The following is a 16,921-nucleotide window of genomic DNA, read 5'->3' on the forward strand; positions in this document are numbered from 1 at the left end:
TGAGCCGGGGCCCTGGATGCCTACCCAGTAAGCTCTGTTTGGTTGTCTCTCTCCCTAAAAACATCTCCTTCCCTCTCCATATTGCCCTCCTGTGTCCCTGGCTGATGCTTCTCTGTAGATCCTGCCTTTAGTTTGGGGGCTCGGTATTTGTACTGGTCCAGGAACAAGCTGGACGCCTCTCTACCTTTCTATATTTTTTATATTTTTATTTTATGTGTGTGGGTGTGGTTGCCAGCGTGTGTCTGTTCACGGTGTGCATGCCTGGTGCCCACAGAAGCCAAAAGAGGGCTTCAGATCCCCTGTAGCTGGAGCTACAAATGGTTGTGAGCTGCCATGTGGGTGCTGGGAATCAAAACCTCTGGGAGAGCAGACAGCGCTCTTAACTGCTAAGCCACCTCTCTAGCCCCTCTAAGTTTAATAGTGTGTATTCATCGTATTAAGGGAGGTTTAGGTCATATTGTGGTCATTCCTCTCTTGTGTCCTCTTTCTTCTCTGTCACTGGTTCCTCCCTTTTATAATCTCCTTATAGTTTTATCTTTTAATAAAATCTAGATTACACATACCAAAAATGTGTGATATTTGTATGAATCTGTCTTGTTTAATACCTCAATGCAACTGTTTTTTCTGGCCAATGACATGATTTTGTTCTTTTAAAAATTTTTAAAGATTTATTTTCATTTTTATGTGTGTATGTGTTTTTCCTGTATGAAGACATTTGCACCAGATGTGCACCTGGTGCCCACAGAAATCAGAAGAGGATTTTGGATCCCCTCTGACTTGAATTATGAATGGTTGTGAGCCACCATGTGAGTGCTGGGAACCACACCTGGGTTTTCTGCAGGAATAGAAAGTGTTCTTAACTACTGAGCCATCTCTCCCACTCCCGTGATTTTGTTCTTTATGTTAGATGAAGCTTAGTGGAACATAAATTCTTTTATGTCATCTTCACATATCTGTATGATGGGCATTATTTTCACTTTGTTGATGGCAAAGTCAAGACAAATTCAGAGACTGGCTGAGGCTCCCACGGACACCAAGTGCAGAGTAGAAAGTGAATCCAGTTCTTCCATTCTCAAATTACATCCCTGCCTCTCTCCATGGTATTTCTCTAACGGTGAAACTTAGGCATGTAGACGAGGAAGGTGTCTGGAGGATGTGAATGATGTTTGTGGGAGTGTTCTGCAAGTCTGAGTTGCACAACAAACACAGAGATCCAGCTATGTCACACAAAAACTTCTGCCACCTCTTGCAGTCAGGGCCAGACAATATGATCTCTCATTGCTGTGTTTCATCTTTAATGTCAACTTGGCTGGGTTTAGAATCACCATGGAAACACCTCTGGATATGTCTACGAGGATGTAACCGAGAAGACCAACCCTGAATGTGAATGGCTCCATTCCATGGGTTGGGATCCTGGGCTTTATTAAACAGAGAAAGGTATGTTGAGCACCAACATTCACTCTCTCTGCCACCTGACTACAAACACAGTGCAGCCAGCTTGTTCACATCCTGCCACCGTGCATTCCCTGCCATGATGGACTGCACCCAAAAACTGTGAGCCCAAAGGAGCACTTCCTTCCTTAAGGTGCTTCTGTCAAATAAATAATACACATATCTATCAGTACAAATGACTGGCCATCTGCCTGTCCACGTTGAGTGTGATGCAGGGTGAATGGAAGTGCTCCCTTGCCCCAGGAGATTTAATTAACTGCCACAGCTCATCTCCTGTCTAAATCCCTGCAGGTAGGCTGTCCCTTCTCAACCAGATATCTCACTGAAGGCCAAGGCTAAACACCTTGATTTGGGCTTAAAACCTCAAGTTCTATCCCTCCTGCATGGAAGTTTGGGCTCTTGACATGGTTCATGAGGTTGTACAGAGAGGGACCTCTCCCTCCAGACACTCCCCTTCTACCCGATGCACCCAGACACTCCCTTGCACCCCTGGCTAATTATTCCTTTATTAGCCTTGACAGAATCTCCTCTAGAAGGACTCTCACAAGGCAAGTCAGGGTCCATGGCTTGACCCCCACAGCCATCCTGAATCCTGAGAATACCATTACTAGTGTAACCTTGTGGTCTCCACTGTGACCCCACCCCATGAGACAGCTGGCTCTGTAGGCAAAGGTCAGCTCTGTGACATCTACCCCCTGGAGTAGGTATTAGGTGCCAAGTTTGAATCCATGTCTGTGGGTGACTTGGCATCTTGTCTATGTTGTCCTGGTCTGGCTCCTGAGGTCTGGTAGCACCGTCTGTGGGTGCCAGGCCTGTTTAGCTATCCTTTCTAAGCTAGCCTTTCTTGTCTTCACTGAGCACAGAGGGGAGGCTGTTCTCCCACATCACAGGTTAATGGGGAAATCAATCAAGAGGTCTCCAGAGTCATCTAAGCCACTCCTTCCCGTGATCCTCTTGACTGTATACGCGTCGTCAGAAGACTCCAGAGGTGCCTGACTATTCTGGCTTGGCTCATTTACCCACATTACTAACAAAGCGGTTACTGTGCCATAGTGAACCGCCAGTGGACAGCACACTGACCTGGCAGATACCAGCAAATGTGGCCACACCCTGCGACAGGTGTAGGAGCAAAGGGACAGATGAGAAGTAGCTTCCTTGCCAATTCCTATGACCCAGCTGACCATCAACAGATGGGGATTACCAGACTCCTTACTGTGGATAAGTCTAGGGAGATTCCCAGGGACTCTAGCTAGACCTTTGGACTTAACCCAAAACTTGAGATGAAGTCCTGCAGGTTGACACTTTGGGACAATGTGGTGTCACCCTGGCCACTCCCTTGAGGGAGGGAGGGAGACACTGTTGCACATCTGGAGGAGTTTAGGGCTGCCTCACCTCCATTTCATCCTCTGGACGCTTGCCCTTGTTCTATCTCTGCCTCCTCACTGGAGATAGTGGCACTTGGTGACCCAGGACAAAGGGAACTCTGGGCTGCCTTCATCTGCCCCAAAGACAGAATCCAACTGGGGCAACAGGAGACTCTGACACCAGGGAGGTGTCGAGGCCCCCAGGACTGGCTGACATGCCTGCCAGTCGAGTTATGCTTCTGCCTCCTCCATGACCATCCTTAGACTCTTATTTCCAGACTTCCTTGGAGGGTGTCTGAAGCTACCTCAAAGGATGTTACCTGGGACAAAGGATATCATGAGGTCCCCACACTCCTGGAAAAGACGCCATACCCAAAGGAACCTTCATAAGCAGCAGAGGGATTGGAGTGCACCCATCCTCATAGCCTTCACCCACAGGAAGTAAAGGCCTGCTTTTCACTCCTCCTACAGGACGAGCTAACTGTGGGTGACACTGAGGTGACATTTCACTGAGGTGAAATGACTGCCTCTCAAAGAGAAGGGTTGGGTCACTGGAAACTCCTGATTAAGCTTGTGTCAGTCACCAAGCAAGAGATCTATGTGTTAGGATTCCCCAGGCCTCCATAGAGGGGACAGAGATCCATTCACCCTGGCAAATCTGAAACCCAGGCCACAGGAAAAAGATGAGGTCCTCTTACAGGGGCCTGACTGCCTAGTCTTCCTCTGGGTCCCTCCATCCTGGTCATGGCTCCAGGGAGAAAACAAACCACTAAATAACAGTCTGCTCGTGCTTTTGACACATGATCAGTTTTTATTTAAAAACATGCTAAAAACATGGTGTTCGTTAAAGCGGGACCTGGGATGAAGGAAATGCAGACAAGGCATTGCAAGCAGAAAGTGCATTCGAAACCAATAAGCGTGCACTCCTGGCTCTCTGGCCACCCAGGGGCAGCAACGCAAGTAGAGGCTCAAAGGCCTCACTCCTCCGAATGCCCACTCAGAGAGGGGAGGCCGGAATGCCACCATCATGGAGGAGGGGAGGGAAATGAGAGAACAGGAACGTGAGAAGGGATGCCAGCGACCGTGGGACAAAGAACAGACCCCAAGCATCTGGCACCCAGCTCCCTGTCCTATGCCATGTCCCTGCTAGTTAGCACCTCCACCAGAGGGTGGGCAGGGGTCCAGAGAGGAGGGGACAACCAATTCCATCCACCTGAAGTGAGCTGGAGGCTTGACCACTTAATTCTAAGTCAGGCCAGAGCATGTGCAAGGGGGACAGCTGAGGTGCTGGTCCAGACTGGCAGAGACACAGGATGACGCTGTGCCAGATCAGAGTATAGAGGTGCATGGAGACTTGCACCTGACATCTGGTCAGTCATCCGAGAGCAGTTTCCAGACCCTACCCTCTGAGCTCCCCTGCCAGTCAGTTGGCTGTGGAGAAATGCCAGGGGCTATGTCAGGCACTTCCTTGAGGTCACCTGCAAACCAAGAGGACTTTCTGAGTCAGGTCTGTAAATTGCTTGTGTGGGACCTGAAGGAAATGGCTCTGCCTTAGGCCAGGGAGGCCACAGGTAAAGGAGGTCTCATGGCAGGACCTCAGTGAGCTCAGAGGCAAGAGTATCGGAGAAGAGCTGAGCCACCTCCCCTGACTTTACTCTAGAGTGTGGTCTTCACTAGCATATAAGGGCCATCCCCCCAAGATAAGCAAGGGTCTCAGGACATCCACTCTCAGCCTGGAGACCTCTGCCCCATGAAGACTCTGCAGATGACTACACAGCCACACACAGCTAAAACCGAAAAAGGCAGTTTGGGACTTATGATCTGGCTCTGCTGAACAGGCAGCTGATGTGGGGATGGTGAGGGTGGGGGACTTCGGCTAAGACTCCAGGGACCAGCACCACCCTGAAGCGCTCTAGAGTTGTGACGAGGCAGGGAGGCGAAGTGCCTCCTAGGGTGCCGGGACCTCAATGTTGATGTTAATGAAAGTTTAAACACCCTCAGACAGGCATAAACAAACCCACCCTACCCATCCACGCTCACAATGCAGCAGGTGCCATGCTTGTTTTCTGACTGTTTAATGGCTCTACCTCAACTCTGCATCTTGGAGGTTCCAGGGAGGTGGCTGCCATTCCTCCAATAGACCACAATTCCACCTCCTGGAGCTGGCAACTTCCGGGACCCATCTGCTGAGATCTCCCTGCTATCCTCTCTCGCCTCCAAAACTTGAGTCCTGAACATATTGAAAGTTCCATACCCCTGGTCATGCACTGTCTGTTGTTCAAGGAGGTCAGAGGGGTTATAGGTTGGTTGGCTATCGTGGCTAGATTAGGGAGGACCTGGCCTGGTGGGAAATAGTGGTAAAGAGCCAAATGGCACAAGAAAAGCAGCTACCACGTGAAGGCCTGAGAATGAGGTGCTCTGGACCCCAATGGGTGCTCAGCCAGTCCCACAGGCCCTTGTCTTTACGGAAGGACGCGGTGGGTATCAGTGCCAGCAAGACTCCTGCTACAACTTGGGATACGGCCTGCCTCCATCTCCCATGCTAAGCACTGGGCATCTAATGAGAGACTCCAGTGCTGCAGGGGTAACAGAAGACTGACTTCTCAGAGTTTCTGTATCTTGTGTCTTTGAGGTTCCATGGGATACGGTGCCTCCCCCCCAACCCCCAGTGTAGATAGCAGTGGATCCTAAGGAGGAATGGTCCTGAGACCCACATGGCCCTTTCCTTTCTCCTCAGCAGGGCAGTAAGCAACTGGGTGAGTCTGGTGGGGCTGGCCATGGATGGCAGCTCTGTCTCCCTTCCTGGGTAGTCCTGAGACTCTGACAATCTGGACAGAGGAACATGTCCGCTTCCACTGTCCAGACCAGGGTGAGTAGAGAAGGGTCTGAACCAGAGGAATCTGCAGCAGGAATGTGTGAGAGTAACCATTTGGGATGCAGGATGCTTGTGGGTTGGGAGGGAAGCCTGCAGAGGACTGAGGGAGGAGGAGGGAGAGGAAGAAGAAGAAGAGGAGATGCCACAGACTGTTCTGACTGCCTCTCTCCCAGCAAAACATTTCTCCTGACCTCCATGCCCTGCTGATGTGGCTCCCTGGTTCAGGCAGCATCCTTTCACCCCAGAGTCAGATGCTCCATGCTTTGTATTCCACCAGCCTCTTCTGGCTCTATCTATGGTCTCCAGGCCTGGCAGGGCCCCATATCGTGGCTGCACCCTCTCCCTTGAGGTGAGTCCCAGGGAAAAGGCTGGCACTTCTCACCCTCAGCCTCGTGAGAGTTGCACAGTGGTGTGTCCTGACTGAAAGCGGATGGAGGTCCTTTCTCCCTAACCATCCCCACCCACAGGAAAAGGAAACTCAAACCGTTATGGAAATCAACACAGTAAAAAGTTATAAATCAGAAAGCTAACCCTAAACTTATCTGAGAGATAATATTCCTGAATAATCATAATCAGAGTAAAATAAAAAAAAGTTACACTATAGTATAAAAACCCGGGCAGGGTGCTTCAGGGGGCCTGACCTGGCGGTGCCACACTGCACCCTGGCAGACTCTCTGGCTGGGCAGCCACGGATGGCAGTGGCCTCCCTGGGGCAGACTCTCCACCCCACACAGGAACAAGTGTCAATGTGAGGAAGGCCAGGGGCAGAAACCCATCGTCGGGGCTTCCTCGTTGACACCCTGCCCACCCTGGCATCTTTGGCAAGTATGCAGGTGCAGGAATCCAGGCGCCCAAGCCCTGAGGTCTCTGCACAATGCCTCCTCCCTGGGCCTCTGCCCTCCATGAGGTCTAAGGCCAAGGATGTGGGCAGGAGAGTGCAGGCTGGCAGGTGGTGCAGGGTGGCCATCGGAGAGCAGGCAGGAGACACAACTCAGGTCCTCTTCCCTGGCACATACAGTGTCCGGGTGGAGCCAGGCGCTGCCAAACACTCAGGCATCGTACTTTTTACCCGTCCGGTGGATGTGCTGGAACAGAGTCATGGAAAAGGCCATTCCTAGGATCTGAAAGACAAGGAGAGGACTTTAAAGCAACGCTCTTGTGGCCTGGGGTCAGACCTCAGTTTCATAAGCTTGGGACTGCCCTAGAAAACCTAACATAAAGCGTGCGTAACCTAGTGTGCTAGAAATGAGTCAGGAAACAAAGAAACCAAGATCTCAGAAGCTCCCCTGGAGACCCAGCCTGGAACTGCACACAGGTGGACGTACCTCAGTCCCTTTGAGCCATGTGTGCAGAAGGCCTGAGATCCCAAGCTACTCACATAATAACATTTCAGGGGCACGGGGAGAAGGCAGAGCACATACAGGACCTGACCCTCCATGGAGGTGAGAGGAGATGAGAGAGGAGAGCGAAGAAGAAGCAGGGAGTGGTACAAGTCATTAACATCCATGCCAACAAGCTCTGTTTGGTTCTAGAATACAGGAAGTGATGTCTTTGGGAAGAAGTACCTTGAACAACATCAAATCTCATTTATGCTCCTCAGAATTTCAGAATCCTGAAAGCAGGTGAAGACACAGAGGTGCAGGCAGAGGCCACCTGTGGCTTTACCCAAGCTGCCAGATGTCATTTGTAAAGCTGGTGACCCAGGAACACTGAACACCTTCAGCTCTTGTGGAGAGCATGTCAGTTGATACTGGCTTCAACATCAGGTCCAGGGATCTGCTAAGCACTAAGCCTTGCTCACTGCCTGTGACGTCACTCAGAGCTCTGCAGTGGTTTCACTGCTGGGCTGGACACTGCGCATCTCAGACTAGGCTGTGTGAACACCCCACTGCACCGGCTCGGGCTCTTATCCATCCAGAATCAGGGCGCCCGGGGTCTCCTCACCTGCATGATAAGGATGCACATGCCTACGGTGCCCAGCACGTGTTTGTTGTCATCAAACCACAGCTTCACTTTCTCGTAGCAGCCCTGGGGAGGGAACCACAGGTAAGATCCTAGCATGATGTTGCATTCCAATGGCCTGGCCTTACCTTCATTTTGCCCCAGTCCCTGGTCCTCCCTAGTAGCAACATCCAACCCCCAGGCTCCGCTTGCAACAAGAGCTGCATTGTCTCAACCCCATCCAATCCCTTACCTTCTGAATCCCAAGTGTGGGTTCAGCACGTATGTGCATGTGTGTACACACACACACACACACACACACACACACACACACACACACACACACACAGCACTGTTGGCTTCACTCCAGTGTACCCCTCTCCCTATCCCACAGTGAACTAATTCCCATCACTCCTCCTGCCAGGCACATCCAGTGCACATGGGACCAGTGAGCCCAAGGCACTGATATCCAGCCTCACCGTTTTCCACAAGGGAGTGGTGCTGTTGCGCCCACAGCCCTGGGAATTCTCCATGCAGCATCGATCAGGAACTGTGTTCTCCCCGAGCACTGGGTACCAGTCTGTGTAGTCAGTGACCCCACAGCACCGCATCTGTGGGAAGTGTGGCCAGATATGTCAGCCCCATCAAGAGATGGGAAAAAGAACTCCTTGTCCCCTCTTGGAGCTGCAGCCAGGTCCCCAGGGGTAGTAAGTGACTCTTCTTTCCTACACCAGCAGGGGGAGAGGGTAAGGCTGTTGTCCCTCTGGACTGAGCACCAGACGTGGGGTGGAAGAGCCCAGCACAGTACTTGCTCACCAGTTCCTTGACCTCCTTCCTATGTGGTACGGACCCTCCCAAGCTGATTGGCAGGGTCTGTGTGAGGTGAGCATCAGGGAACAAGAGACTTTATTCTTGTCACTATCAGATCCTGACACCTGAGCCAAACGTGATCTGGTGACTCCTGTCATTCAACACGTCAGGCCCGCCCACTCCTGAGGCCCATGTCATGTGCCTCGTGCGCTCATCTCTTCACCCGTTCCCAGTAGCATCCCATGCTATGGGCTGACTCTTCAGGTTTAGGCGAATGCCTAGTAGGAGTGGTTCTCCCAACAGCTCAGGTGCCCTGCGGCCTGCCCCATCCTACCCCACGCACAGACCCGAGCCGCACCTCAGCCTGGATGATATTCCAGGCATTCTTGAGCCCCACGTTGTTCTCGGTGTTGTACAGCCTTAGCCCCTCTTTCAGGTCCTGCTTGGCATTCTCGTTCACCTGGCAGATGAGGGGCAACACCACAGGTTGGCTGAGACCAGGCCACTGGCTCTCCTCCCTAACCCATACCAGGCCAGCTGGAGATGCTGGAGTATCTAGAGCAGTGTTTCTAGACGAGGAGGGAAGTGGCTAGGGTGGGACCCTCAGGCCTCCTGCAGACCAGTCTTCAGGATCTGTTAGCCAATGGTTCCCCTGGCCTAGCCCTGGGGCTGTGTGACCTTCCATCTTGGCCCCCTTTGCAAGGCTTACCTTGTCCATGTAGACGAAGAAGAGGATGAGCAGAATCAACTCTGCCAGCAGGATGATCAACAAGACAATGAAGAACTGGAAAGAGAAGGGCAAACGTGGGTCCAGGCTAGTGGCCATGGCCACTCTTCCCCAGGGTGGGTGGTAAGAGAGAATGGGAGGGGAGAAGGATGGTCAGGGTTCCCAGGCTGGGAGCATCACCTACTCCTAAGCAAACCCAGACAGACCACATGTCAGAGAGAGAGGGACAGCCAGGGCTAGGGGCAGAGTCTTATGGAAGCAATTTCTATGGACTTCAGTTAGGGAGCCCCAGGAAGCAATGAAGGGAACATGAGGTCCAACTTACGCTGAGGAGCAAACACTTGTTTTCCTTGATGGCCCCCAGGCAGCCCAGGAAACCCGTCACCATGACGATGGTGCCTATGGCGATGACAAGGTTGGCTGCAGACAGCGAGGGAAAGCTGGGGGAGAAGGTGGCAAAGTTGCCTTGGGACACAGAGAGCCAGATGCCCACTCCAAGCAGCCCACAGCCACAGAGCTGGAGAGAGAAGACACCAGTTAGACCAGCATTGCTCTGACATTCATCTCCCAGACCACTCCTCTATGCACATCTCCCATCCCTGACTCTGAGATATAAGATGATTATAAAAAGCCAGGTACTGTCACAGACCCAAAGCCTATGACACGCCACCTTGCCACTGCATGCCTCAGTCTCCCTTCCAGTGAATGGGATGAGGCAGCTTCATAAACCTTATAAGGTTTCTCTGAAGATCAACTTCAATGAGACAAAGGGAAAACCAGAAAACTACACACATGTAAACTCAGGTTACTCCTCCGGGCAGAGAGGGCCGCCATGCTCAGAAGGGAGGCTGGGGCAGGGTTTGATTGGTTGGTCTATGGCAGAGAACCCAGGGCAATGGCTCTCAAAGCCAAAACCTCAGTGGGTGTTTCCCACTACCCTGAACAGAAGGTCGCGTACCCACTGTTCTCTGAAGTGTGAAAAGCAAGTCCATGGGTAAAGGGATAAAAGGTCCTCATGGGCTGGCTACGGGGCAGGACACAGGAGTCCATGCTGTCTACCCATGTTGGTGAATCTTCATTGGCATCTTGGTGGGCGCCACCATAGAAACGCACCTCTGTGTGTGTCTATGCAGGTGTTTCCAGAAAGCCTTAACTGGGGCGGCACCATCCTTGTCTCAGGTTAATACACTGAGAAAGGAGTGGAGAGCGAGCATCCTTCTCTCCCTGTTCCCTATGGTAGGATGTGAACAACTGCCTTGAGCCATCCCCTCGAACTGTGAGCAAAAAAACAAACAAACAAAAAAAACCAAAACCAAAACCAAAAAACCCACCTCCGGAAGTGGCTTCTGCCAGGTATTTTATCAAAGCAGTAAGAATGAACACACCTCACCATCTTCTTCACCAGCAACTCTGAGCTGTAACTAAAGCTGGCAGCTCTGCCTGGGAGAGCTCCCCTCTCACAGCGGCCAACCTCCCAGCTCGCTCTGTTTTATGCTCCATTTAGCTGACACTCTCTGCTCGCCCCTCTCCCACCCCAGCTCCAGGGAAGTGTGCTGAGTCTGTGGAGCCAATCCATCAGTCAGCCAATATTTATTGAGTTCCTACAACACATAGTGTACAACACCAGAAAAGCTACAGCCATGTTAGAGACCTGCCTTCCAGGGGCCTCCATTCTAACTGAATGGGAGAAATGAAAGGGCAGCATCTACCAGTATACAATGGCGCCAAATAACGGCTACAAGAGTTTAGAAGAGGCAATCCCTATCCCGGTCAGAGACATCCGTTGGAGGGAGCATTCATCAAAGGATAGGTGGACATGGGAGAAGCCTGAGGTGGAAGACAAGAATTTTCCATGCAGAGTAAAAAGATGTAAGGACTTGAGAGTCACAGGTGTGGGTATCTGCTCAGCTCCACCTGCCCTGGCTTTGCCACCTTACACACTTCAGGGGTGCAGAGCCCTTTCCATGGAATAATATGATGGCTCTTCCTGGCTGTCCATGTGACCACATCAAAAATTAACTAAACCTCAAGAGGCTGGGTACACCTGTGAAGGATTTTTTTTTTTTTTTTTTTTACTGAATTATTTGAAGTGGGAGGACTCGCCCTGAATCCAGATCTTTTGAGGTGGGAAGACCCACCTTAAATCTGGGCCACATCTTCTGGTGGCAGCCTACATACCTATATAAGGACACAGAAGAAGGAAGCGCTTGCCCTTTGTCTGCTTGCCTTCACTATTGCTGGCCAGTCCATGCCTTCATTGATATTAGCGCCTACTTCTTCTGGATTCTGGTATATACTAAAGAGCAGCTGAGAGGCCAGCCTAAAGGACCGAACAACTACTGGATTCTTGGAGGAGATGGCCATTGTTGGAATAGTTGGACCATAGTCTGTACTGACTCTAATAACCCCACTTTGGCAGTGGTGGTGCACATCTTTAATCCCAGCACTTGAGGGGCAGAAGCAGGTGGATCTTGGTGAGTTCGAGATCATCCTGGTCTGCAGAGTGAGTTCCAGGACAGCCAGAGTTATGTACAACGAGAGCAGCTGGAGAGCGGGGAAGAAACACGCACAAACAAGGAATTCTACTCTCAGACACTCAAGGTGAGGGAAAGGGCATCGGCTTCTAGGAGCTGTGTTTTCTTCACTCATTCAGCCTACAGACTCTAACCAGGCACGTGGTTATCAAATGCCAGGGCCAGAGGAAGTAGTGAACAACCTTGGCAAATGCCCTGCCTAGTAGGGAAAGGAGATTCTCATGATCACACACACACACACACACACACACACACACACACGACCAACACAAACACAGATAAATGAAACGATGGCGTGTCCATATAAAGAGGCACTGCTTCAGAAAAGGATACATCAAGTTAAGAGACCTCAAGTTAGGACAGTGCCTGTCCGCCAAGGGGGACAAACTGCCACATGGCTGCCACAGAATGACCACAGTGGCATGTGGTAGACAGGAGATAAAAGAGGGAACTGCAACCAGGGAACAGATAGGACAGGACCTTGAAGGTAGGAGGACGTGAGTGTTCTGCCCCAGGGCTGAGTGTGACACGAGCCAACAGATGCTTTTGACAGTCATCATGGCTGCTGTTCCCCAAAGAGGCCACTGAGGGCAAGAGACAGCCAACACATGCAGGGACTCCTGCAATGACTAGGGGAGAGCTGGTGGCCACACACCAGATGAGTCTGCGGGAGCAATGAGACACGGTCCCATGGGAGACAGGCAGCGTTCAAAGTTAGCTGGGTTTCAGGACTGAAGAGAATTCTGAAAAATGGGGAAACAGAATGGCCCAGCCCAGAACCCCCCACATGTACACACACAATTTCTAAGCCATAGATGATTTGAGGAGCTGTAGAGGATGTAGGTAGGTCATGTAATGGCTTCTGCACCAGAGCGACCTCAAGTGAGGCCACATTGAGGTTCCTAGGATTGATTCTACACTATCACCTCAAAGCCTTGTAGCAGGAATGGGTGTGCGCTGATGCCCTCTGTGCCCACTAGGTGGTGCTCCAGTCTGGCTCAGAAACTTGTTGGGTTGGCTTGTGATGCCCTTAAACTTGCATGCAGCCTGTCACCCAGACTTTCTTCAATCTGGTCAGTTTTCTGAGCTGCCGTCTCAATTTTTCTTTCATTAATCATACTGTGGAAAATTCATGACTTTGAACCAAAGATTTATGGTTCTATAAATCTGACCCTAGATTGAGTAACAGAATACCCTCAGGGCAGGTACTTCTTTGGATTGGAGGAGCCTGGCCTGGGGACTCCTGGGGCTGTAAGATGCCCCCACCATTGTGCTGCTTCTGGCCTCCAGGGCACCCATGTTAAGGCATAGCCTTCTCCATCTTGCTCATCAGAAGCAGGTCTGCTGGGTCCCCTCTACTCTTGGAGAGCTCCTGTGGTGTCCAGGAGAATGTCCATGGGAAACCTCAGATGGTTAGAGCCTCCCAGGGCCACGTTTCTCCAATTGGTTCTCTGGCTTCACACCCCATGCCCTTCAATACAGTCTTTAAGCTTTGCAGACATCAGCTCAGGAGCCTTCTTCCAGTGAACTCCCACTCGTGTCTCATCTTACTTCCCATCTGAGATCCATCCAGGCTGAGATCCAGGCAGTCCCAGCATAGGAGAACCTGAGCCTGACTCCTGGACAGCCTCCTTCCAAAGCCCCCAGACCCATTCCCACCCCTACTAGGTCCCCTTTAGTTATCTCAGGCAACCTGCTGTGCCACAGGGAGTGCACATGTGACCCTTGTCCTTGGGGTCTCCTGTTGACATAAACATTCTACTACATGACCCAGCCCCACCTGAGGCTCCAGGCAAGAAGAAAACAAAGACTGAGGCTGCATTTTCCAGCTAATGACACTGAGGGAGATGTGAAAGGCACCGCCAGGCTGGGACAGCTCCCTCGCTCTAGCTGCAGGTGCTACTCCTTCCGGGTCTGCTGCTCCCTAGGATATGTTCCTGCCAAGTAGCAAACACTAAGACATCCTGCCTCAGCTCCCATCCACGCTAGACCCGTCTGTCTCTCCGGGACCTGCTTTTCAGTTTACCCTACAGAAAGCTGCTAGAGTCCTCTTTCAAAATGTCTCTTTTCTCACATGGGTCTTGTGTACCCTGAAGATTCTGTAGCTCTCCGAGGCCAGATCCTCTTTAAACTGTGGTTTGGATTGGGCCTCTGCTCTGTTCATTTCTAGCCCAGGCCTAGCCTGGCTTCAGGAATGCTGCCTCTGGCCCCTAGACCAGTGGATCTCAAGTAAGAGAATTTTGCTCTCCGGGGACACCAGGAGACACTTCTGATGCCACAACTGAAGTGGAGGGGCAGAGGGGAAATGCTTTTGGCATGTAGAGCAGAGGCCAAGGGACGCAGTTGAACAAGCTACAGTGCTCAAAATAAGCAAGACACTATTTAGCCCCTGATACCAAAGAGGCTGGAAAACCCTGTCTTGAGTCCCCTCACCAGGACAAGCAATAGCTAATTCCTTGATAACACTGCTGCTAGGGAGAGCACTCCCATTCTCCCTGGTGACCCTCAAAAGGATGGTAAGATGTCAGACTCTTTGGGAGGTTTGAAGCTAGGTCAGAAGCTGGCCAGAACTCACATCTAATAGATGTCTGTGGGCAAAAGAGAGGAGGTAACTACAGACACAGGTTTACTGTGGGGTTAGGGAATAAGTAAGGCCTGCTCTGGGCAGTAGGGGGACATGAAGACAGGAAACCAGCTCTAAAGTCAGAGTCCAGGAGGAGGGCAGGGAACCACCCCATCCCTGTGGTGGGAACCATTCAGGAATCATAAGGCCTGGGTGGCTTAGCCAAAGCTGGGTGCCAGAGAGCTTAGTAAGTGGTATTCGAGAAAATTCCCTTCTAAAACCAGAGGGTTGTCTCAGCTGAGATGACCGAGCTACCATAGAACCCGAGACTGAAGAATCCGGGGCGAGGCAGAGTGACTCAGGAGTATCAGGACCCAGCCAATATAAGCACCAACTAAGTGGGGGTCTTCAGCTCCTCATGTAGTCCAGGCCTGGTTGGAACCCGTCTCTAAGCAAGGGAAAGCTAAGTGGTTCCTACGTTGCAAGCTTCCTCTGTCACTTCATTCAACCAAGGGCCTTTCAAAAGTTTCATTTCAGGGCTGCAGAGAAACCGACATACAAAGTTGCTAAGGCAAACCCCTAACCTAAAGTCTGCACCCATCCCAGCAAGGCTGGGACTTAGGTCTCTTCTGTTCATGATACATCTTCATGGTCCAGAATGGCACCCCAGCCTTATCCATGCATTGCGGCCATCTGCACCTTGTCCTGGTCCTGCTGCAGGCTCCCTAGAGGAGATGAGTTCATTAGCCTGTCTCAGGCTTCCTCATTCCTTAGGAACTCACCCAGCACAGGTCTAGCAGGTAAACTGAGACCCCAAAAGTAATGTGGACACACCAAGCTAGTCCTGCAACCAAATCCCCCACACTATTAGCCAAGTATTAACTGGTTGTATCTCATCTTCAGGTTGGTTCCTACTGACCAAGTTAATACACATTTCTGTCTCCAGGCAGGACACCCACACAGGCACCCCATTTCTCCAGGCCCATGGCTACTCCAAATTCACCATGGTCTGGGAAGTCTATCCCCATTTAATCAGACTCCGTATCACCTCCATCCATCTAGCCTTTCACAAGGGAAAAGGTGGGCCCTCCCAGGGTGGGCTGATCCAGGGCATGGTCACAAGTTCATGCTAGCCCCCACCCCAGGCTTTTATCACACACACAAAAAATATATAGCTCCTTTTGAGGACCAGATTCATGGTCTTCCATTGTCCTTCCACTACAGGGCCCAGAAAATACCTGGAACACTGGATGTTTCTTCAGCAACTGATCTAGTGAATGGGTGGGTGGGGAAGTGGGTGGGCGGGTGAGTGGGTGAGTGGGCAGTTGAGTGAGTGGGTGGGTGGGTGGGTGAGTGGATAGGTAGGCAGGTGAGTGAGTGAGCAAGAGGGCTGAGCAGGGCACATCTCAGGAACAGGAGCACATGTACACCTACATTCCCACTCTTGGAAGCTCCAGAACCCCCTCAGCAACTCCCAATGTGGTTGAGGTGTGCTTGCCTGGCCCAGCCTAGCACAGACCTGCACACCACTGGCCTTTTCAGGCCCGCTACTTCCTACACCTGAAGAGAGCTGTCCCAGACATGAGCTCTGGGCATAGATTCCAGCAGTGGCCCTACACCATCCCGGGGCTTCCTCAACCCCTCTTGGCCAACAGGAGACATCGGAACACAAGGGCTCACAGCTTCCCCAGGGCCCAAGACATAATGGCATTTAATAAGTTAGCAGATATGGCAAGTAAGAGAAACAATCCTAATGATTTTAATTGCACTGCTTGACACATTGACTCCTTTAAGAGGCTGCCTGGCCCTGAAAGATGCCAACCTGCTAAGAATTTTGCAGTGAGGAGCAGAAAGGATGCGCCAGGGTGGGAGAGGGGCTACTACTTTGTATTACAAGTGGTCCTCTTCCCTCTCTCCGAGGGCTCTGCAGCTCATTCATCCTCATAGCCATAAAGAGAAACAGACGGGCTGCTGGCTGGTGAGGAGGGCAGGCGTGGAGCACATTTCCAATTCCATACCCAGGGAAGAGAAAGGACAAAGTCAGAGACTTCTGCCAAAGTCACCCAGCCAGCAGGAGGATGGTGGCTGTAAAGATTTGCTAGGGGCAGCAGGGGAGGCAGTCATGAAGGCCTCCCCAGGTCTGATCTGAGTGTTTGCCTGCAGTCTGCATTTCAGTCTCCCCCATATAACTCCAGGGAAGGAGTCTATTAACTTAGATCCCGTTCCCTGTGGCTAACATGCATCAGTCCTCATTTCCGAGAAGCTCACCAGGAACGAGTCTGACAGGCCTTTAAATATTTGAACATGTGTACTTAGCGACGCTCTCTCCCAAGTCTCCTCCTGGCCTAGGAAAGGGCTTTTACATCCTTCACCTCTGAATCACCCTCTGCTGCTCATCTGTCTCACACTGAAAGTCACTCTAACTGGAGGGAACCAGCAGAGAGAGATAGCTCTCCCCTCCCACACTCGGAGCGCTACACCAGCATAAGCCCCATCGGTTTGATGGGTGGCCTCGGCAGCTCGACCTCCTGTTGAGTGTGTGCAGAATTTCAAACTGAATATAACTAGTCCTTGGTCATTCCTCGCTGGGTGCTGTTCTCCTCACAAGCTCCAGTCTCTTCACAGCTCCACTTCACAGTCCTGGCGAAGGGGCGA

At 51.5% G+C, this 16,921-nt stretch overlaps 1 protein-coding gene across 6 annotated transcripts in view; it reads right to left on the minus strand.

The window, feature by feature from the left end:
• Nucleotides 1–3,604: 3,604 nt before the first annotated feature.
• Tspan9 (tetraspanin 9) overlaps nucleotides 3,605–16,921 on the minus strand; it is a 188,050-nt gene continuing 174,733 nt past the window's right edge. For all 6 annotated transcript variants that reach the window (XM_034512459.2, XM_034512460.2, XM_076940616.1 and 3 more), the window contains 6 exons: nucleotides 9,495–9,686; nucleotides 9,152–9,226; nucleotides 8,801–8,902; nucleotides 8,112–8,243; nucleotides 7,636–7,719; nucleotides 3,605–6,812 (listed from right to left, as the gene is read on the minus strand). In XM_034512459.2, the coding sequence (XP_034368350.1) occupies nucleotides 6,741–6,812; nucleotides 7,636–7,719; nucleotides 8,112–8,243; nucleotides 8,801–8,902; nucleotides 9,152–9,226; nucleotides 9,495–9,686 (657 nt within the window). In that variant the 3' untranslated portion in view covers nucleotides 3,605–6,740. The remainder of the gene's footprint in view (nucleotides 6,813–7,635; nucleotides 7,720–8,111; nucleotides 8,244–8,800; nucleotides 8,903–9,151; nucleotides 9,227–9,494; nucleotides 9,687–16,921) is intronic.

The sequence above is a fragment of the Arvicanthis niloticus genome, chromosome 9 (genome assembly GCF_011762505.2).
Source record: "Arvicanthis niloticus isolate mArvNil1 chromosome 9, mArvNil1.pat.X, whole genome shotgun sequence".
In the NCBI taxonomy this organism is placed as follows: Eukaryota; Metazoa; Chordata; class Mammalia; order Rodentia; family Muridae; genus Arvicanthis; species Arvicanthis niloticus.